This window comes from Phoenix dactylifera, chromosome 14 (assembly GCF_051530095.1).
Source record: "Phoenix dactylifera cultivar Ajwa chromosome 14, Ajwa_hap1_PhDact_Kaust_v1.1, whole genome shotgun sequence".
Classification (NCBI taxonomy): domain Eukaryota; kingdom Viridiplantae; phylum Streptophyta; class Magnoliopsida; order Arecales; family Arecaceae; genus Phoenix; species Phoenix dactylifera.
Window position 1 is genome coordinate 22,591,832 of NC_143203.1, and position 23,290 is coordinate 22,615,121.

The following is a 23,290-nucleotide window of genomic DNA, read 5'->3' on the forward strand; positions in this document are numbered from 1 at the left end:
GATGGAATCATAGCCGTTCATGTAAGGCGTGTACACCGCACAGAATCAAGGTCTATGGGATTGGGAGCCCTCTTGTTGAACAAGTTAAAAAAAAAAAAGATGGCAGATTCTTGAAGGCGTCGTTATTGTTGGCCATGACCCAATGACGTCCTTCCAATTTAATCTAATCCGATGGTCGGTCGGTGTGGGTCCGACGCTGACCGGATCTTTTCCTCCCTTCTCGACCCTCTTCGTTCCCCCTCGCTTTCTCTCTCTAACCATTTCTGAATTATTATTTTTTATTGCTTAAAAAAAATCGAATCCTACTCCCATTCCATACAACCAAATTTTTTTAAAAAAAGTTAAATTTTGGGAAGGCTAAAAAAACGGAGAGGCGATGGGCGGGGCGAAACAAAGAGAGAGAAATCATCGCCACCTTTCGAGGCCTCGTTACTTCTATTCCTTACCTCCCATTTCCACCACCTTTTCTCCGGCCCCCATCCTTCTCCGACGTCGCTCTCGGATCTTCTTCTGAGGTACCGATCCCCTCTGATAAATTCTCCATGGATTCCATTGCTTTTCCTTTGTCGATTCATATAGATCGATTCTCGTGCCCGATTTTCAGTCAGATTCTGCTCTCTCTCTCTCTCTCTCTCTCTCTCTCGCACTCACACACACACTCTCTCTCTCTCTCTCAGATCCCATATGTTGTTATATGTGTTCATTCTGATCCGAGCGTTAAATCCCTCGATTTCTGGCTTTCGTTTAATGGAAGTGTTTGTTTGATTTAATTTTATGTGGATCAGGTGTAGAACAGTAGAAGTGGAAGTTTTATTATTAGATTTTTTATTTTTTTTTGTACCATCTTTGCTGTTGGGATCTGCTCTGGGATTCCGGAGTTTTGTGTTGATTATTGGTTTTGTGACATGATCCTGACTGAATTATGCTACATAGGATCGATGCAAGTTATTGGATTGATTTGGTTTAAGAAAAAGGTGGCATCTTGGACTTTAAGGGAGCGGAGAATGGATATGTGCCATTAACTTTTCTTCTTGGGTGGCTTTTGAGGCTGACTTCTATGTTTTTTTTGTTATTATTTGAAAGGTTTACTTCTATGCTTTATGATCGGTATATCGGGTTCTATCATCTCGATTTCTGATATGTTGAAGATTAGAAAATTTTGAGGAGCGATCGGCAGAGGGAATCAACTTGCATTACGTTATTATGTTTTCCTACAATTTTTGAAGATAACATAGAAGAATTATATTATGAAAACCTTAAATGCTATATATAGATTATATAGACATAAAAGTGTGCTATACTATCCCATTCTCTGTAGTACTTTCACTTTTCAAGTCTGGATTTTGACATCAGGGCATATACTTGGTGTTGAAGATATTACTCACTCTTCGTGTGGTACCTTGCTTGTACTTGTGAGCCTTTACAAGTTGCAAAAATATCATCATGGCATTAAATTATGATCATCATTCTTTTATCATGGGTGATATGTAAGAACCCCCATTTTTAGATTACCTTCTTCTACCTCCCATGAGAAGGTCCCATCTTTGGGATCGTGTTTAACATGACCAGTTCCATTAGGTTGAGAGTATCCCATGACCAGTTCCATTAGGTTGAGAGTATTTCATATGCATATTTCATTTTTTATTTGAAACCATAAAATGTTTAGGATCCCTATCTAGGTAGTTGAGACTTATGCAATAATTACCGTTAGAGGAGTCTATCTCTGAGGAACCTGTTCTTTTAGAGGAGTCATTTGGGCCAGCACTGTTTGTGAGTGTCTTTTTCATCCCTCATACCCCCTAAACAAGCATTCAGATTGAGTGCTGGCCAAATTTATATTCCACCGTGAGTTTATATGCTGCATAACATTGACCAATTTAATGTAATTTCTCTTTAGTACCCATTTGCAGTAGAACAAAGAGTTATGCCTAGGCTCGTCAGAGCCTGGTGTGTTATTGAAGTTACAGCTTAACTTGCACAATCTTTTCAGTAGATACATAATTAGAATGACAATTATGAGCTACAGAAAAGATTTACCCCATTTCATGTAGTCTGTTTTTATTGCTTTTAGTAGTAGTGAGCACATTTTCAACACTTAGAGATGAAAATTAACCCATCCAAGTAAACTTAGGAGCATAAACCATACCATAATATGAGGATCATCAGCCAAACCAAAATTTCATGCAGATCATGGATACAGTAGTTTCTGGACATGTGCATTTACCAATGAAAAAGGTCAAGACACAATCTAGTACAGCATGACTAGACTTTTTTTTTGAAAAAAAAAATAAATAGAAGTTGTTGAAGTCTTGAAGGATTTGAAGAGGGGAAAAAACTAGAACTGAAATGGCTTGAATGACATGTAATCTAAAAAAGATTTGACTATATCAGCCTGCATTATAGTGTATCTTTGCATTGTTGAATCAGTGCTTAACCATAGTTATATGATGCAGTAGATCTTCATTTGGCAACATGCAATATGGATTGACACTGTTACATCTTTATTAGTTTTAGTCTATGTTATTTTAATGAGTTCTAATCTCTCAGAAATAATATGGCTGCTAAGTTGTAATTTTATTTTTGATCATTTTGCATATAGGGTATTATTTTAGGTGTTCTTGCTTAGTGACACATCTTTCACCTTTTCTTTTCTTTTTCGAAAGAGTAAGACTTACTAATATCTTCTAATTTGGTTGCTCTTAGCTATCATATTGTCATCTTTTTAGTTAAAACCGTGCATGATTCTTGACCATTTTTTATCAATTTTATATTATTAATGTCTTGTTGCTGGCAGTGACAGGTGGTTTAGTAAATGAGTGATCCTATTAGTGTAGCTTATTGAGTCTGTGAAGGCGGCTTTTCTACTTTTGGTTTCCTGAGAAGGGTTAGTGAAAGTTACTGCATGATGGCTAGCTCTACAAAAAATCTTGATCCTGCATTTCAGGGAGTTGGCCAAAAAGTGTATCCTTATACTAAATTCTATTGGATGCCTTTACTTTTCTTTCCTCTATTTGCTAATTTTTTACCTATGAAAAGATTCTAGCTACTGTTATAACAGTAGCATTTAAAGTGGCATGCTGTTGAATATCCTATACCATTTCTTAACATAACATAGGGGGACAGAGATCTGGCGGATCGAGAACTTTCAGCCAGTTCCTCTGTCGAAAGCTGATTACGGAAAATTCTACTCAGGAGACTCTTATATTGTTTTACAGGTAATCAAGATATCACATTTCTTGCTTCTTAGATTTTCCTCCCACCAGGGGACTCTTACATTGTTTTGGATAAAGGAATTCTAGTCCCAATATCTTTAGGGAACAAAATTTTTGCATCCTAATCTAGAATTATTACATCTGCAGATTGGTTTATATGTAAAATTGAAAGTACATTCAGTGCTTTTCTGGGAGTGTCTATTCTGGTTTTTATTTGTTATAACTTTTTATCATCTTATGCATTTAATTGGATTTCCTTCAACTTGAGATTAGCATTTGATTCCCTGTTTTCAGTGATAGTTTTTTTTAATGGATGAATAAGAGTTAATTTATCTTTTCCGGGGTCTCATATTTTGTAATGCAGTGGTTTGTCATGGATGTTTTATCAAGATCTACCTAATTAGTAGATCTCTAATTAGGATTCTTGACTAAAATGAATTTGTAACCCTACTTTTGGAATATTAAAGTAAAAACTTTTATGAAAAGAAGCTAACTACTCATTGTTGTGACTACTAGAGGTCCTAATCTCTTTGAAAAGGCTTATATTTTTTTGACTTTCTTTTCTTCACTTTTATTTGTTTTTTATAATTTGAGCCATGTGTAATCCTTTGGTTTTATTAGTCAATTTTTTTAGCAAAACTGGCTATTATGATCAAGATCTTGCATAATCTGAATTACTTAGAATATGTCGCTTGAAAAGTTCATGCTCAAGTCTATGCTTGAATTGCTTCATTAAATTGTCGAATGCATGGGGCTATACTGAAAGATGCGACTGTTTGAAAGAGCTGGGAATTAGTGGAATTTTGAAATTGAAACTCATGAAGAAAAGGTTGGATGTATATGTATTTGTTTAAATTGTATATAGTGCAGATATAATCATCTTTGTTCTGGTTCTATCCATATGCATCATTATTTCTATTAAAAAGAAGTGAAATATTAATGGGAGAGAATCATATGGAGTCCCTTGAAGCTCTGTTTGACTTCCAGGAAAAAAGGAAAAAAGGAAAAAAGTAAAGAAAATTCAATGGAAGAAAAAAGAGAAGATGAAAAAAGAAATTTTGGATTTTTGCTTGTATGCTTTGAACTGAGGTCATGGAGAAAATAATCAGGGTATCTGTGTGTTTTCCTGTTGCAATTCCTTTTGTCAATTTCTCTTTTACCACATAGAATGGCCTAAAAGTTAGGATTTTAGAGAAAAGCACAACATGATGCAATTTCTTTTTGTCAATTACTTTTCTGTTAATACAAAAAACAAGCATGCAATCAAAGTGCGACAGAAAGGAGCATTATTTTCAAGAGGGAAAGTAATCTTCTTTTTGTTCCATTGTGCTTTGTTTGCATGCTTGATTTTTTATATATCAGGACATCAAATTTGTTTCTGATCTCTTATGCCACCTCTTAAGATGTTCATGTGCTACTTTTGATGCCTTGAAATAAAAGATGATTTTTATGTCTTTTTTACACTTAACTAGAAGCATTACTTGCTGCAGACAACTGCTGGAAAAGGAGGTGCCTATCTATATGACATTCACTTTTGGCTTGGAAAAGACACTAGCCAAGTACACTTCATTAAACTTGTTAATATCAGCTGCAGAAACTTGTTTCACTATAATGTCCAACTGATTTATCTCATGAATCATTTTAGGATGAAGCTGGAACTGCTGCTATCAAGACTGTTGAACTTGATGCAGCCCTTGGAGGCCGTGCAGTTCAGCATAGGGAACTCCAGGGTCATGAATCCGACAAGTTTTTGTCGTACTTCAAACCATGCATTATTCCACTAGAGGGAGGTGTTGCTTCTGGATTCAAAAAGCCTGAAGAGGAAAAGTTCGAAACACGTCTCTATACCTGTAGAGGAAAACGGGTTGTTAGATTGAAGCAGGTAGGGGCTTGTACTTTTATGAATTTTAATATTGAAACTGGTGTTGTCGAAAGAAATACTAATTCATGACTTTTGTGCAGGTTCCATTTGCTCGCTCTTCACTAAACCATGATGATGTGTTTATCTTGGACACTGAAAACAAAATATTTCAATTCAATGGTGCTAATTCTAATATTCAAGAAAGAGCTAAAGCTTTAGAAGTAATACAATATCTGAAGGATAAATACCATGAGGGAAAGTGTGATGTTGCAATTATTGGTGAGAGTACTCATCCTTTTAGAAACCTATCTGTGGTTTGCATGTGTGCCTATGTCTTGAAGCCCTTTTTATTCATCTAAAAATTGACTCTGATGATGTCAGATGATGGAAAGCTCCAGGCAGAGTCTGATTCTGGTGAATTTTGGGTCCTATTTGGTGGCTTTGCACCAATTGGCAAGAAAACTGTTTCTGAGGATGACCATGCTCTGGAATCTACTCCTGGCAAGCTTTATAGGTATCTATTTAAATCTGTGGTAATGAATGTAAAAGGAAACTGTTATATATCAACAACATGATATTCTGTTCGCTGTAGGCTAGATTATGCATGTAGTTATTTGAGGTAAATGTCATAGTTGTAACAACTAAACTGCTTAGACTGCCCGTTGATCTATTTTAATATGATTTACCTAATAGCATGACTTAAATCCTAGCACATGTCTCAACATTCTTTTCTTGCATTTGTGTGGAAGCAAATAAATACTTGGCTCCTGGAGTTGGAGTGGTTGGTTGCTGAATGTAAAATAGATGTCGTTCATGGTCTGTCTTTGTTTCAAAAGGAATTATAGTGGATGTTGTGCATTTTACATATGGACTGTATTATATAGCTCATATACATATCTTCAGTGCAGTATTTTGGATTAAGGCTGCGGGTTGCTCATTGAATATTGCCACAATTCATGCCCTACACTTCATACTAACAGCTGTAGGCTGGGGCTAGAAGAATGAACATATACTTGTTTTTAACTAGCAAAATGATAGAGAGAAGCAGCTGGCCTAGACAATTCAGCTGTCTAAACCATTCTGTCATTGTTCCAGCTCGAATTATGAAAAAAAAACAACTTAGTTTCAACTTTGAAGCTAACTTCTAGGATTTGCTATTTCTTTTGTCTTGACCCTTTCAATGAAAAATTGAAAATATTGGATAATGCTTCAATATAGTTTGAAATGTGAACTTTATTTCATATGCATCCACACAGATCATAAATTTTCAAAAATAAATCTAGTCATTCCAGTCTTTGCTCAGGACCCGTCAACTGGATGACAGAAAGGAAAACAGCTATTGTTTTTGGAGCCACAAAGTCTGCAAATGCATGTGAATGCATTATTAGGCAGAGATTTTTGCTTATAAGTCTCTGTTTGTGTTACTTCTCAATTCTTAAATATAAATTTTTCTCCTAACTTTATTATGAAAAGATAAAATTAGTTTCATGTATCATGATGCCATGCCAAATTTCTTTTTTCTGCAGTATTAATGATGACCAGTTGAAGCTAGAAGAAAGTGCACTTTCCAAAGCCATGCTAGAAAATAACAAATGCTATTTAATGGATTGTGGGGCTGAGGTATTCGTATGGGTTGGTCGGGTCACACAAGTGGAGGATAGAAAAGCTGCCAGCAAAGCTGCTGAGGTAGGGACCTGACATCATTATCTTCTTGGTGACCATTCTAGTGAGTGTACTTACTGGCCCAACTCTTCAGGAATTTGTCATTAATCAAAATAGGCCAAAGGTGACACGCATAACTCAAGTTATTCAAGGTTTTGAGACACGTTCATTTAAGTCCTACTTTGAATCTTGGCCAGCTAGTACCGGAACAGCAGCATCTGGTGGTGAGGATGGAAGAGGAAAGGTAGCAGGTAATTGTTGATTTCTTCACATGTGAGCTAATCCGGAATACGAGTTACTGAAATATCCTTGTTGACTTGAGAAAATCTCTCTGGTGTTTTGTTAGCTTTGCTGAAGCAACAGGGTGTTGATGTAAAGGGCATGGCAAAAGGTGCTCCAGTTAATGAGGAAGTCCCACCTTTGCTTGAAGGGGCTGGAAAAATTGAGGTTTGGTTAACAGTTTTTGTTGTTTGTGATGATCTTAATTTGAGGGTATATAATGTTTACAGGCCAATTTATTAAAAGTATCATATCAGAAAGCATAATTATGATTCTCTCAGGTGTGGCGAATCAATGGAAATGCCAAGACCCCAGTTCCTAAGGAAGAAATCGGTAAATTCTACAGTGGAGATTGTTATATTGTTCTTTATACATATCATTCAAGCGAGAAGAAAGAAGAATACTTTTTAGCTTGTTGGCTGGGAAAGGACAGTGTTCAGGTAAATGATTCTATATGTAATTTAGTTGCTTAAAATGAGATTTTATGTTAATGATTGATATACTACTCAATGTTACAACTTACAACGATTGTTGTATAAGCAAAACATGATGAGTAAAGGTGTTGCAGAGTTGTGATCTGTTGACATTCAGATTATTTGCAATAGATAATGTTGAGGTTGTTGCTTGTGAAATCATCAGCAATCTAAAGAATGATGGTGCTATGAAGTATTTGGATATCATTCAGTAAAAATGATCAAACAACTCTTCTGTTTTGTTAAAATACAATTTCTTTTTTTGTTAATCAAAATAACATTTTTTGTATAATTCTTCATAATATTTGCTTTGCAAAATCCTCTTCCAACAGAACCATCTCCTTAAGCCTTGCCTACACCATATGTGAAGCAAACTTAATCCAACGAAAATTTAATGGTAAATATCAGCTAATAATTAAGATCTGCTTGTAATTGGTTCATGATCTGCAGGTTAGCAATAGAAACCATACTAGGATAGGCCCATCTCTTTGCCCCACTTATCCATTGAATACCGAAATTTTATCCATCCCAGATTTTAAAATGATCTTTAAATAGAAGGCTCTCAACCTTGATCGTGCATTGTCAAACGATAATTATTCCTGTCATTGTAACCCCTTAATTAGTTGACTGAACCACATGTTCGACAATCTAGTGAAATCTCTTCCCAAACTATGCTTACAATAGGTCTTTAGATTTTTTGGTTATGTAGGAATGCAATAAACTAAAAGTGGTTTGATTAAGAGTTACCTTGCTTCCAAGGGTTAAAAACATCTTTTTCTTAGGGTCCTTAATCTGCTTGAGAAATGTTGAAGAGCCTTTTATTCTTTGTTTTTTTTTTTGGTAATGCTACTTTTTTCCTGGAGTTATGTTATGCTACTTGGAACGACGAATGCAAGAACACTAAAACAGAGATCTCCTTCCTAAGCTTCATGTATATTCATTCTGAAATATAATTCTTGATAGTGTATATACAGATCCAGGATGCAACTCATCTTGTCAGTGCAGCTAGACAATTTTTGTGCACTTTCTTCAGCAAGAGTCACGAAATGTAAAGATACAGATGACTACAATGACATTTTACAAAGAAGTTTTTGAAAGTCATGATATTTATTTCTCTTGACCGTCATAATGAATCAGTTTGAGGAAGGTCATAGATCGGTAGTCATTAAGTTGAATTTCAGGATTTATTGGTGTTTAAGCAGCACAAGCAGGTTTGAAGAAGAAAAAAGCAATTTTAGGAGGAACGGATGAACATTGCAAGTGGTATAGATAGTGACTTAAGTGGTCATGTAGGAAGATGTATGATAGTATATCAAATGGTATATAAGGGAGACAGGTTGAGTGATAGGGACACAAGAGAGATTCAAAATTTGAGTTTGCACTGTCTTATGGAATAGTAATAAAGAATATTTCTTAAGAAGAGAATCAAGCATTTAATTACTTTGCGAAGTAGGTCAACTGTGACATAGATACTGTTGCCCAAGGTGACAACCCAAGAGGGGGGGTGAATTGGATTTTCTAAAAAATTATGTTTCCTAATTTTTACTTTGAATTGAATGCAGCGGAATAATAAGATGTTATTTACTTAAGTTCTAGGCGATTACACGTAAAGTAGTGGAAGATTAAGCTAGAGCAATTATAGTCTATGAGAATGGTAAGGATGGAGTGGAAGTTAAGCAAGTTCTAAACAATCACTTATAAATCAATAGGAAACAAAGCTAGAGATATTACACAATCAAGTATGAATGTAAGGCATGAAACACAAGAGATAAGGCATCACAAACACAAAGATGTATAGTGGTTCGGTGCACCCCAGCACCTACATTCACTCCCCAAGACTTCTTGGGAATTTCACTATAATCCCTCAGATTACAGCCGTTGTTTTACAAGCTCACAACCTAACTTGTTGTTTTCACGAGATCACAACGAACTCGGTCGGTTTTCACAGGCTCACCGACTAGAACCAATCCGATTGTTTTCACGGGCTTACAATCCAACCCAGTTGGTTTTCCCAAAGGCTCACCAACCACAACCTTACAACGATTGTTTTCCGGGTTCACAATCAACCCAGTTAGTTTTCCCAAAGGCTCACCAACCACAACCTTACAATGTTGGTTTTATACTTGGCTCACCAACAAACCTTAACCCCTTGATTCAATCCCTTGATTGAATCAAGTTACAAGATATTAGAACAAGAGTTTAAAACAAATACGAGCTTCTTAAACAAGCAAATATAGCAATGTAAACAAGTAGAGTAAAGAGAAGAAGCCCTCAAACAAATTTGTAGATGAAGGAACTCGGCTTCTTCTTTACTTGACCCTCTTCTGATTTGGCACGAGGTAAAGGATCACTGAGGCAGCACACAGTTGGAGAGGAAGCTTTGGGATTCACTCGGATGCTCTTCTTCTCTCTATTTTGCTTTGAATGGCCCTTTTGTGCTTTTGGGAGATTTTTCTTTGAGATCTCTTTCCTAAGTGTTCTCTCCCACTTCCATAACTTCTTCCCTAGCTCTTTTCTTGATTTTATAGCTTTGGATGGCTTGGGAACAAAAATCTAGCCGTTAGAGACAAAAATAGAGCCGTTGGAGTCAAGAAAAAACTAGCCGTTACGCTTCTCAGCGTGCTGGAGTCGACTCGGCTGAAGTAGGAGTCGACTCGGCTGAAACAGGAGTCGATTTGTGAATAGTAGTCTGTCGGCACTGTAGCTGGGAGTCGACTCCGCACTATAGCGTTAAAGTAGGAGTCGACTCGAGCACTGTAGCACTGAAATAGGAGTCGACTCGAGCACTGTAGCGCTGAAGTAGGAGTCGACTCGAGCACTGTAGCGCTGAAAATCAACTCTCTGTCTTTTTGTTTGTTCTCAGTCGGAGTGGACTCATAGAGTATCGGAGTCGACTCGAGCACTGTTTCTTGAAACTCCAGAGTGCCAAAGTGGACTCTAAACTTCCAGGAGTCGACTCGAGGACTATTCTTTTGAATCTTTCTTTGAATTTGCTCCTCTAACTTGAATCATTTGAACTTGAAACTTGGGCCAATGAAGTATAGGTTTCTTCCAACTTTTCTTGAGAGCTTTGGAGGCCTTCTTCTATTCTTTCAACTTGTTATGTTTCTTGCAAAATAAATATCTTTCTTCTTGCAACACAAATATTAGTGATTATACTTCAAGGTTTTGTGATCATCAAAATCAATCTTTAAATCAATCTTTGGGTCATCAGATACTTTTTGAAAGAAAAAATAAAGACCATAGAAAGATATACTAAGACAAAAATTGACCACACAACATAGGCTAGTTGTTCTCGGTTTACAGTTAGAAGTTATAAAGAAAGGAAATAAAACTATAAAATGCCCAAAGACAAGGTTGTGGAGCTTAGATGGTGAAATGGAACATCTTTTAGAAACATATGTTAAAGAAGAAAGTTGAACATGAAAATTAATTCAAATGGGTTGTGAGATTAGATCACAACTTGTATTAATTGAGTTGCTAGTATTCTCAGAGTCTGGAGGCTGGAAGTTTAAGATTGGAATGCTTGACCATTTGGTGGATGACTGATACTCTGATGGACCAAGATCTCGGTTTATCTCAGTTGAAATGAAGACTTACAAAAAGCGGGAAAGGAACAAGATATACTGGAATTTCAGAAGATATTATAGCAACTGAGATATCAAAAATCTCAGCCTACATAGTAAACTCGAGTCAGTTACTACTTCTAGAACCTGATTTGAACTTATTGAATAGTAGTTTAAGATGGTAAAATCTTGATTGGGAAACATTGGTTGACATTTTGGTATCATATTGGCTGATATATCAAGGTATATCAGTATATATCAGCAGAGAGAACAGACCAAGATATAATTTTTCTTCCTTTAGTAATGCCCAATGTAAGTAGAGACCTATCTTGGCCAAGATGAAAACCTCATCTAGAGATTTTGATCTGCATGTAAAAAAGTTTGGTAATAAAATGTTGAGTGATAATGGAGGAAAAGAACATTTTTTTAAGGAACAGAAAGAAAAAATAAAATGTGATAAATGCTAAAGTGAAGCAAAATGCTAGTAAGGAAGACCAAGTATGTGACTTATGATGATTTATTTTTTTAAAGAAGTCCCAGTATGTAACTTATGATGATTTATTGTTTGTGATTGGCTTTAGAAGAAGATCAGAACTATAAGTTAGGTAGGATCAGATCGAAGAAAAATTATGGATGAGTTGCTTTTAGAAACTGTTAACTAGGGACTCTAGTAGAGATTCTGGAAGTATCATAATGAGGGATTGCTAGATGTTTCATCATTTAAGTTAAAAATGGAAGTGGCCATGAGTCTTAACAGGGTTGCTGAAGGGTAACACAAAATGATGAAATGTCTAGCAATATGACTTTTAGGAAATCATGCAGGAAGTTGTATTAATCCAATTAATTTGCTTTTTTGGTTGGATTTTGAATGTCAAGAAAATGACAGATGATTGGTATCAAGGCAACTATCATTAAGAATAAAGTTGATTTCGAAAATTGTACTAGCTACGGAGGAATGAAACTCGATGACTTGCACTTAAAGTTTCCAGAGAGAGTGATGGGACAAAGATCAAGCAAAATGAGATAAGCCTTTTTCCAGTTTTTGCTAGGATGGTCAATAATGAAAGGTTTTTAGAACAAAAATAGTGAAAGCTCTTACAGTAGAATATATGAGAGGTACTGTGATGAGCATTGAGGAAGAAAGCAATGCATAAGTGGTACATTGAAATTGTTGGGGATTTTTATGCATGAGCAGAGCTAGGTGAATTTCCAATCATGGTGGGCTCTAACCTCTAAGTTCATTATGTTCCATCATCATAGAGAAACCTACTGTTGGTATTCAATAAGATTTGTATGTTATCTGCATATACCATAGTGGTGATTGATGATACTGGAATAAGCTTATATTATTTAATTGGAAACTTGAGGCAACACTTGGAGTATAAGGGCCAAGAAATTAGTAGACTAAGTGAGATATATGGAATGCACATTGATATAAGAATTGAGGTTCTAGCCAAAATCAATGGCCAAGAAATGCCACAATGTGATTAGTTTTATTACTATGAGTCAACCTTATAGAAAAAATGGATAGATAGATGAAGGTAGTTGATATTATTAGTGTTATCCTTTTAGACAAGGCTTGAAGTTTTGGCTGAAACTGATTTGCTTTAGCCGAGATTGGTTTCAAATTGGCCGAAATTTTCAGTTTCGTCTGGTTTTAGCAGTTTTGACCAAAATTGATTGAAACTGGTTTTTTTTTATACGTTTAACAGGTATATATGTTTGATGTTTTCTGGTGTTTTCTAAAATTTGTTTGTATTATTCAATATCATATTTATCTAGGGCTCCAATGATCTAACCTATGTTATTTTGGGCTACGCTTTGTTATTATAGTGGGCAAGATGCAATCTTAGTTGCCTTTGCTAACCAGAAAGCATTATGTGTTCCTGTGATTCTTTTTCTTACTAAAATGAGTTTTTTACTCTTTTTTAGAATGTGATGATATATTAAAATAAAATAGTAAAATGAAAAATAGGTTTTATTTTTATGGATTTTCTCTTCCTTAGAGGAGCTATTCAATTAAAAAAGAATGAAATATGCTTAAATGGGTTTTTCTTCTTTAAGTGGATTGTTAAAATGGAATATAATGAAACATGCTCAGATGGTTCTTTTCTCTTGCTTAGATGAGTTATTAAAATGAAATAGAATTAAATATGCTTAGATGATTTTTTTTCTTAGATGGTTGTTAAAATGAAATATAATGAAGTGTACTCAGGCAAAATTTTAGTTAAATTTAAAGCATAGAGCAAACATGGAAAACTAAAAAAAGTAGGGAAAAGTGCAGGGAAATCGTAAAAAAGGAAAGGAAAGTATATTAAAAATTTATTAATCATTCAAACAGTTTAGTTTCAACCTGAAATTATCTAAACTATATAAGTTATGATTCTAAATTACTCAACAAATAAAATGTTGTGAAATAATGTCTCTTCATCTTTTCTTAATTTTTCTTGTTTTCTGATTTTTCCCTTTCTTTGACTGAAACTCTGAATCTCGGAGTAGAATTGCCGAAACTGAAACTCTACCTAGAGGATCAAAAGTCGAAACCAAAACCAAAACCAAGTTTTAAAACCTTGCTTTTAGGTGAATAAGTAGAGAATTGTTCTGGGGTCTAAAATGATTAACTCATGCCTTGACAACTTAATTAATATGGAAAAAAAATTATTAAACAACAATATGGCTTTCAATTGTATATGGTTTAAACTTGTTTGGCAATAAAGATGACCAAGTGAGTTGTAGCATCGATGTAAATGTTGAGTTGGATGTATCGTAAAATTAGGAATGATAAGATGAGGAATATGTTCTCTAGAGGAAGAGGCATAGAAGCAGCAACTGAGGAAAGGCCTTGGTGAAGGGAAGGTTCCCATTTGTATTGAAGGGTTAGGACCAAGGAATGCCGTACCGGCCCGTACCGGCCGGTACGGGCCGGTACGTACCGGTCCGGTCCCTGACCGGTACCGGACACAGATGAAAACCGGTATTTCCGGTTTTCTTCTGTGAACCGGCCGGTACGGAGACCGTACCGGTCGGTACCGCTTGGTACCGGCCTCGTACCGGTGCGAACCGGCTGGTTCGCACCGGTACGGTGTTTTTTTGGGGGGGGGGGGGGGGCCACAGCGCCTCGCTGTGGTTTTTTTTTTTTTTTGATGGGAAAGAAAGTGGTCCGGACCGGTACCGTACCGGTCCGGCCGGCCACCGGTACGCCGATCCGGACCGGTACGGCGGACCTTGGTTAGGACAAGGAGGGGAAGATTTAAGACAATGGATGAAAGGTTGTACTATGGCTGGTCAAGGATTTATCAAGCAAACACAGATAACTGGATAAGGCTTGTTGGTTCTTGTTATAGCTATTTTGTCCTTTTGTATTCATACTAGTATTCATTTTGTATATCTATACAGGTTGCAATGTATCCATATTTTGACAGGTATACTATTTGTCTTGGTTTTAGTGCAGCATTATGCTTTTGAGACTCTTAATTCTGTAGTCAATCTAGAATCTTCTAGTTATAGTTAACTGTTTCATGCTTATAGAAAACATCTGTGGACTTATTTTAAACAAACATTTTTTATGCCATACTCTTCATCTTTCTGTTCATTTGTTGATCCTTATCTTGTGCTATGTAACTTGGAATTAAGATCATGAGAAAATTGAAACCATTAACTCATTTCCATTCTTCATAATCATTGAGTATTACTTATGTCAGGATGATTGGATGATGGCCAATCGATTAGCTAACACGATGTGCAACTCCTTGAAAGGGCGACCTGTTCAGGTACTGCATTCTCTTATCATTCTAAGCAAGGCAATGTTGCTTTATTAGGATAGAGCTTCTACTTATGCTAGAAGATTTCCTGCAGGGTCACATTGTTCAAGGGAAAGAACCACCTCAGTTTATTGCACTTTTTCAACCTATGGTTATCTTGAAGGTACCATTTGCTGACATGACAATCATAAGATTAATAAACCAAACTTTTAAAATGCATGCTTGTGATAATAGCCTTGCTAAGACTAGGGAAACTATTAATTAACTCTGTCTCAAGGATCTAAGCATATACATGTACCAGTCTTTACCAGCTGTATCAGATCATATCGGTAAGTTACCGGTACCGAGTACAGTGGTGCACTGGTAATGTACCAAACACATGGTGTTTCATCTCCATTATTCTGTCCCAGCACAAGGAGACATGCTATGTCTCAGTATGATAATGTACGGAATTGGTCCATACCATTCCAATAAGGTACCAATACCGATATTGGTAATTTAAACCTTGATCTTTCCTAACATTGATTTTTTTTGATGTAGGGGGGAGTCAGTTCTGGGTACAAAAAGTTAATTGCTGACAAGAATGTAAATGATGATACATACGCTTCTGATGGTATTGCACTTATTCGAGTATCCGATACATCAGTGCACAACAATAAAGCAGTACAAGTTGAGGCGGTATGTAAATTTTCTATTATTATTTCTGTTTACTTTGTTCACTGATGCATTCCCCACAATCTTTCCATGCTTATTAGAAAGAGAGCAGTTTGGAGACTGCAAGCTGAAAAATATTGTCAGCAGCTGTTGATGCATGCTTTCTTCGCAAAGAAGTATGTACCCCTGTGGATGTGATCTTAGCTGCGGGAAACTTCTACCTTGGTTGCTGAACCCACTTTGGAAAGTTGTTATTTTGATTCCACATTGGACATTTTGATCCTAGTACCCGTACCTAGACATTGCTAGCATTAAAACATAAATTCAATTTTCACATTGAACTCACTTAAATTCAATTGCTGAACCCACTGAGTAAGAAGTTTATTTTTCATGGTTCTTGTGAACTTATGGTTCCTCTTACTTAGCATCGTTGCTTTCCTGCTTTCTCCTTGCCCTGGCCAGGAAGATGATTATGCAAAAAAAGAAATGAAGAATTCATATTCTCTTTTTAGTTAATACTTAAACATTGATACAGAATAGGTGCATACGCTAATGAGGTTGTGCCCTATTACTGAAGAGGAAAGCAGATCCTATAATCCGTGAATAGTTTTTTTTGCAGGGATAATCTGCAAATAGTTAGTTATCGACTCCCCCCAATCCCCACCCCCCCACCCACCGAAAAAAAAAAACAATTTAAAAGAGATGCAAGCAAACATATAGAAATCCAAGAAAAAATAATTAGTTGGTAGTTTCATATTCTGTGTCTTTACTGAAGAAAAATAGATGCTTACATGATTTGGGCATGTTTCTGATTGTGCATCCATGTAGAAGATTTCCTTGCGGTTCCCTCTTCTGTATACTTCACCAGTATTGCATTTGGCATCAATTTCATTTTTCCTATTTCTAAAAGTAGAAAACAAAATTTCGTTTCTACTTTAGTTATAAATTCTCAAAAAACATGAACATGTTTGTTATCACATCTAAGTCCTACATCAGCTGAACTAACTCAATCATTGGGCCTTACTAAACAGCTAGCTCCACTGACAAAATCCTTGTATGGTTAGGACAACGCTCAACAAGGGTACAATGCACAAGCACTCAACTCATAACATTGTACAAGAGAATTAAATTCTAAATTTCTAATGCTTCCAAGGCAATTAGCTAAACCCAACAACTTTAAAACGTCCCACTTGAAACATGAAATACAACCACTAAGTAAGTTGTCACATTCCTGTACACACAAATTCTACTCGACCATTATTATTAAGATTCCTATACTATTAAACCAAATAGGCACACTTACTGATCCTAATATAATTAGGAACACTGTAAGGATCTAGCAATGACTCTCAACCAATGGGCCTAACCCAGACTATTAGCTAGTGGCTAGTCTCAAACTGAGCCTAATTCAATCTGTTAACTAAGCCCCAAATAATTAATTTACTTTTTTTATTAAACAAACGCCTGGGGTATTACATGTCAATATGTCATGTTGTAGTGTCAAGATACATCAGTTTACTGATTTGCTCAAATAAAGTTGCCATTTTATTCTGGCTTTTATGTTGTAGCCAAGGATCTTACTATGGTATTTTTTTGAAGTGGATGTCAATATCAATGTCATTTAATATCTATGGTTCAGGTAGCAACATCTCTTAGCTCCACTGACTGTTTCCTGTTGCAATCTGGAAATTCTGTTTTCATTTGGGATGGGAGTTCTAGTACCTTTGAGCAGCAGCAGTGGGCTGCAAAAGTTGCAGAATTTTTAAAGGTATGCTCTGGAATTTCTCTCTGTTATCATGTATTTTCTCTTCTCAATCAACTAAATGTTAAATCTACATTCAAAATTATGTTTATAATGTTTATGGAGTCGTGGCAAGTTTTAGAGGATTTTTCTAAATATAACAGAGGGATATAAATATATATTAATATTATAAAGATATAAAATTCGAGCCTTATCTTGCTGTATCATAATTTTTTTAAAAACATATATCAATGAAGAATGGAAACATAATATGCATTTGGATCTTATATATTGCATGATCAAGAAGAAGATGCTATTCTCATATGGAATTTATTTGCAAAAGATTGTGTACATTGAGAAATTTGATTTCTATATAGTCTACAAAGAAAAATGAGCCGTTTTACAAATTTACCTAAGGTGTGTTACTATATAGTTTTCTGGGATGCCTTTCACATTCTGAAACATCAAATTTGCTTGCATTTTATGGGAAACAATTCCCTAACTAATTGTGGAGTTAATTAATGCTACAGCCTGGTGCTACGCTGAAACATGCCAAGGAGGGTACAGAGAGCTCTGCATTTTGGTTTGCACTTGGTGGAAAGCAAAGTTTTACTACTAAAAAGGTCGCGCAGGATACTGTTAGAGATCCTCACTTGTACACCTTTTCCTTTAGCAAAGGTTAGCTTTCATCCAAAACTAGTTACCTAATTTATGATGATCTCACTTTCCTTCACATTCTATCTTGTCCTACTTTATCTGAATGAAAAATTATACCTGAATCTGATTCTGTCTTTTTCGCTCATGCATGCACAATGATTTCTCAGGAAAATTAGAGGTTAGATAACTTGCCTTATCTCTGGTTTTTGATGTGTAAAGTTATAATGTTTCTATTGAATCCCCCCGCAATCATCGTTGCAGGTTACTGAAGTACACAATTTCTCGCAAGACGATCTGTTGACTGAGGACATATTGATACTCGACACTCATGCGGAGGTCTTTGTTTGGGTTGGTCAGTCTGTGGATCCTAAGGAAAAGCAGAAGGCTTTTGAAATTGGTCAGGTAGGAAACTTTATTTTTCTTGTTCTTAGTATTTTGTTCTTTTGTTTAACTTCATTGAAGAGACTTTCCAGAAATACATGGAGCTTGCAGCAGCCCTGGAAGGGTTATCTCCAGATGTACCACTCTACAAAGTTACAGAAGGAAACGAGCCATGTTTCTTCACTACATATTTCTCCTGGGATGGAACAAAGGCAATTGTATGTTCTGCACCCTTAGGCCATTATTTTTGGTTCTTGGTTCAGTGTTCAGTTTATGTGTAAATTCATTGTTGAAAATAGTGAACTTATTAGATTTTTGGTAACTCGACTAAATACTAAAGAGTTGCTATGACTAAAGATTTCTTAGATGAGTGAATGGATGATCTTAACCATTGTGTGAACACATGCACACACATGCCTTCCCACCAAAGATGCACTTACATGCATAAATACATGCATTAGCTCAAATACATACCGAAAGCAAACTGTGGGTAAATGTTGGTCATCTGTAACATTCAACTGTATTTACCCATGCAGTAAAGGAAAACCCATCTTAAAAGGAAAGGCTCTAACAGGGAAAGCTTAGGGTTGCAGGGAAGCACTCAATTAGGAAAAAAAAAAGATCTGCCCATGAAATCACAACCATCCAGTCTTGATTGAGATTGTTTTCTGAAAACGGAATGTGCTGAATCATATATATCTTGGCATCTCCATGATCCATGCATTCTTTTTTTTTTCCTTAGAAAAAAAATCTCCTGAGAATATCTCTATTAGATCTAACAATGAATTTATTTGTAAATTTATTGTTGTAATAGTGAACTTATTAGATTTTTGGTAACTTGACCAAATACTAAAGAATTGCTATGAGTAAAGATTTCTTAGATAAGTGAATCGATTATCTTAAACCATTGAATGGATTATGTATCAATTAGATATGTAATGCATGATGAAGCCATACATTAATGACAGTCATCTTAAAGCATTTTTTTTATATTGATTCTGTGCATATGATATAGTCATTTTTTTTCTTTCTCTGGGATATGCATGGTTCCTCTTAAAGCATTTTTTTATATTGATTCTGTGCATATGATATAGTCATTTTTTTTCTTTCTCTGGGATATGCATGGTTCCTATGATTTTTATGAAGATTACCGTAAAATGAATAACAGGTTCAAGGAAATTCTTTTCAGAAGAAGCTATCACTGCTTTTTGGCACTGTCTTCCATGCTTCTGAGGTAAACATTTGTCTTGGCAGTCACTATTATTCAACTAGAGATGGAAAGTTTTGCAACTTTCTGTCATTCACTAGAGTTTTGATACTCATTTCAAAAAAAAATTATCACTTTATCCTTATTTAGACACATAAGCTTTGTACAATATACTTAATTTTATCCTCTTTGGTTTGACGATGGATCAGCTAAATGACCTCATGTTTACTATATTTAACTTAATGCTTGCATATGCACTCCTCAACATTTTTATTTATTCAATAATCCGATATTTGGCTCATAAAAGCTTTGCTTTGCTTTAATTGTGCTTGACATATGCAAATGCTAAGCAAACATGTCCATTTCGTCTGCATTGTTCTGGACCTAGTGAAGACAACAAAAATGTTCTTTTGATTCTTCTGTGATTGATCAAAGGTAAAAGAATGATATTTTTGGAGAATCTTTGAATCATACTTTAACTACATTCTTCAACTCCACATATGTTTTTGCTGAAGCTGCAGTTTGTATAGCTTTTCTCTTGCTTTTAAGCTTCTGTTATCTAACATTCTCCTTCAAAGTTTGAGCTACGGACCATGCTTTTCACTGATGTTAAGGGTATGTCTGCATGTACCACAAAATCATGTCATTTCATGATTTTGTATGTCTTTAAACGTAACCTGTCATGATCGTTTTATACTGGGCATTTAGTGGCAATTGAATTTCTTAAACATATAAAAAGATCTCAACTTTCAAAATGCTGAAATTCTCAAATTTAGGTAAAGGATAACATCAAAAAATGCAAAACCTCCAAATGCAGCCTAACAGTCAATAATTTGCCACTAAGATGATTGAAGGGAATTGCATAACATGATATATTGCATTGATAACAAAGTGAGAAATGGTAAGATTTTGTAGTTGACTATTAGGTAAGCTCATTGTGATTGATAACTTGATTATTTCCATGTCATAGTGGATGCAGTTATCATTTGCTTTCTCAAATATGTTTTCACAAACTTTTTGTACTCATTCAATATGTCTATGTCCCTTGTCACCCAACAAATAAACTATTGAAAATGTATGCTAATACATATGTTAATGTGCATTGAGACCTAGTGAGTAGATGCTACTAGGTTTTATCTTTTTATTAAATATCATAATTTACTGTTTATTATATCCTGCAGTCCAGTGCCAGATCTAGTTCTCCAAATCATGGTGGACCTACACAAAGGGCATCTGCATTGGCTGCCTTATCTTCTGCATTCAATCCTTCTATGCTGAAAGCTGCAGCTCCAAAACCGTCTCGTTCAAGCCAGGGATCACAGAGAGCAGCTGCAGTTGCCGCACTATCAACTGTTCTAACTGCTGAACAGAAGGCAGCACAATCTGAAGGCATCACTAATCGATTCAGGAGCAGAAGCCCCTCCCCAGAACCACCAGTTGCTGGTAGAGTTTTATTTATTTATTATTTTCTTTTCTATAATTTGATGTGATGCTTTTTGAGTTAGTAAAAGAAGTTCACATATCTAATTCTTTTTCTTCAAGATGAAGGGATGTTTGGATGCCCAATGATGATATCCATGGGAGATGTTAAGTTGAATTTTAGATCTACAACTATTACAGGAAAATGCAATCAATTTAAAAGATGACTGTTGTGTCCTGAAAATCTTGGGTTGCTTTGCATGCAACCTGTTTGATCCCTCCCTTACTCTTCTGTTCGCCCAGTTGAATCAAAGGATCTAGTTATGTTTCACAAACATCCTAGAAAATTATTTGGAACAAAGTTTTGTTTACAATCATAGTGACTGCCCTGCTTTTTTCTTAGCCTGATTTGCCCTTGGAACAACAAAAGACCGACATTTACTAAGTTGTTTATTTACATAATGCATGACCCCAAAACTGTGGGATCCTTGTGTGAAAGATGAATTTTTGGGTCTTTGTCTGTCATGGCCTGGACCAACTTAATTGGCCTTGGGTCTGAGGTCTGGATCCTACAAGTTGGGCTAGGTTTAATTTTAGACTTTTTGAATAATTTAAGGTTTGGTGCAGTTGAGGTGGACTCATGATATTATTAGATCTGAATTTCATGGTCTATATCTTAGTTTTGTAAACCCGGTAAGTACTGGTTATGAAGCAAGGAAAATAAGCTTTTTGAAATCTAGGATGTGTAAGTGCTCAACATTATCAGTATCAACAGTATTAGGTATTAGTAGATAAAAGGAATCAGCTCTTCTTTCTTCCATTTCTGGATATATCAATTCTAAATATAATTGAGATACGGTTCTTGTTAGTATTAACAATTATAGTAGCAGTAAAAGATGCTTAAACTGATGAGTGACGTGAAACCTATTAGGAAGTAAGCATGCAAAGTAATATTCTAGAGTGGATGGGACTTTCAGTGGAATGTTCTGACTACAAAGGCCTCTTTTGGCTGTGTTGGCTTGGGGTGTGTTTGATTTCCTTTCAATTTAATCAGACCTAGAGCTGTCCAAGGAATCTAAATTTGAGATTCAAGACTGACCTATGGTTATGGATATTTGACTGTGTATAGTCTATTTCTGATAGGTCCAGGACAGACCTGAATCTACATTCACTCCTGTGGGTATGTTTTGGTTTGGAGATAAGTTGATCGGTGAAACTAGAGTTGTAGAGTATTTTTGTAAAGATTTTCCTTATTTGGAATATTGCATTATTATCATCATATTCTACTTCTATTCAAGGAATGAATGCTCCTATTGCATTAATATCACATGAACCTCTATGAGAATTTAGACACAGTTTTTGCAGGTATTGATGATGTCAGTTAAATCCTGTGAGGCTGTGAGAGTATAGCATAAATGTCTTATTTTAGGCCGATGAATCTCACATTTTAGATGAGAATTAGAAATGGATCTTATCTTTACTATATTTAAATTACTGAGTTGATAATAAAATTTTACTTTTAATTGATTACAGATAGTGATAAGACTGATTGTACAAGCACTGAGATGGGGGATACCCTAGAAATTTCAGCAGGAGAAAGCATGGAGGAAAGAAGATCAGAGGAAAATGGAGCCGATTCTGAGATGAAAGAGGATTCGCCAGTAGATGAGGATGGAAGTGAACATATATTCAGTTATGAACAGCTAAAATCAAAGTCCACGAACCCTATTAGAGGAATTGATTACAAACGAAGAGAGGTTCATGCTTAAACATTTCTCTATTTATTTAGTAGCTTGTTATCCTAGATTTTGCTGACAGTTTCTAAAACAATGTACTTCATTTATGTTCATCTGTTTATCCCCTCCTCATTTTTACCTATTTTTTTGTAGTCTTATCTATCTGATGATGAGTTCCAAACTATTTTTGGGATGACAAAAGAGGCATTCTACCAACAGCCCAAGTGGAAGCAAGACATGCAGAAAAAGAAGGTGGATCTTTTTTGAGCATGTGTCTATGGATATACTGCTCTTTCCATCTCTCGAGTTCATATTTTATCGTGCCGCTATGTTTGGGTTGAGATGTGGTTAACATACTGCTGTTTCCAGCTCTCAAGTTCTTATTTTATCATGCTGCTGTTTTTGGGTTGAGATGTGGTCAGTATGCTCGGTTAAAGTGGCTTGCTCTATGCCGATGACTATAACTTATTACATGGGTTGTTTTTGCAGAGTTGTAGGCAATTCTTTCGTTTGTACCAGCATGTCTATTTGGTCACTTACCATCTCTTGGGTTTGCTTAATTTGTTTAAGATTTAGATGCGTATGTATTCTGGTCTGATGGATATGGCATTTTCCAACTTTGTTGATTTATTAACCATAGGTTGAAAAGGTGCAATAAATTGCAAGAGTTTTCTCCCTTGA

At 35.7% G+C, this 23,290-nt stretch overlaps 1 protein-coding gene across 2 annotated transcripts; it reads left to right on the forward strand.

Moving 5' to 3' along the window:
• The first annotated feature begins 186 nt into the window (after positions 1 to 186).
• On the forward strand, positions 187 to 23,285 carry LOC103705087 (villin-2-like). 2 transcript variants are annotated; one of them, XM_008788689.5, is made up of 23 exons: positions 187 to 515; positions 2,795 to 2,961; positions 3,116 to 3,215; positions 4,703 to 4,771; positions 4,858 to 5,094; positions 5,175 to 5,352; positions 5,455 to 5,587; positions 6,600 to 6,759; positions 6,830 to 6,986; positions 7,082 to 7,182; positions 7,296 to 7,454; positions 14,755 to 14,823; positions 14,909 to 14,977; positions 15,355 to 15,492; positions 17,108 to 17,236; positions 17,740 to 17,887; positions 18,034 to 18,044; positions 18,128 to 18,268; positions 18,340 to 18,465; positions 19,416 to 19,481; positions 20,636 to 20,897; positions 22,407 to 22,630; positions 22,763 to 23,285. In XM_008788689.5, exons 2-23 carry the CDS (start codon positions 2,903 to 2,905, stop codon positions 22,874 to 22,876), a joined length of 2,850 nt encoding a protein of 949 aa, XP_008786911.4. In that variant the 5' UTR covers positions 187 to 515; positions 2,795 to 2,902; the 3' UTR covers positions 22,877 to 23,285. The 2 variants fall into 2 exon arrangements, with proteins under 2 accessions (XP_008786911.4, XP_089783274.1); XM_089927148.1 differs by having other exon boundaries at positions 320 to 515; positions 2,801 to 2,961.
• Positions 23,286 to 23,290: the final 5 nt, after the last annotated feature.

Bases quoted from the DNA above. Each gene is read 5' to 3' on its own strand.
- LOC103705087 (XM_008788689.5), top strand. From the start codon at position 2,903: ATGATGGCTAGCTCTACAAAAAATCTTGATCCTGCATTTCAGGGAGTT. The intron at 14,824-14,908 runs GTACTGCATTCT...GATTTCCTGCAG, and splicing joins TGAAAGGGCGACCTGTTCAG to GGTCACATTGTTCAAGGGAA. The intron at 18,466-19,415 runs GTATGTTCTGCA...AATGAATAACAG, and splicing joins GGGATGGAACAAAGGCAATT to GTTCAAGGAAATTCTTTTCA.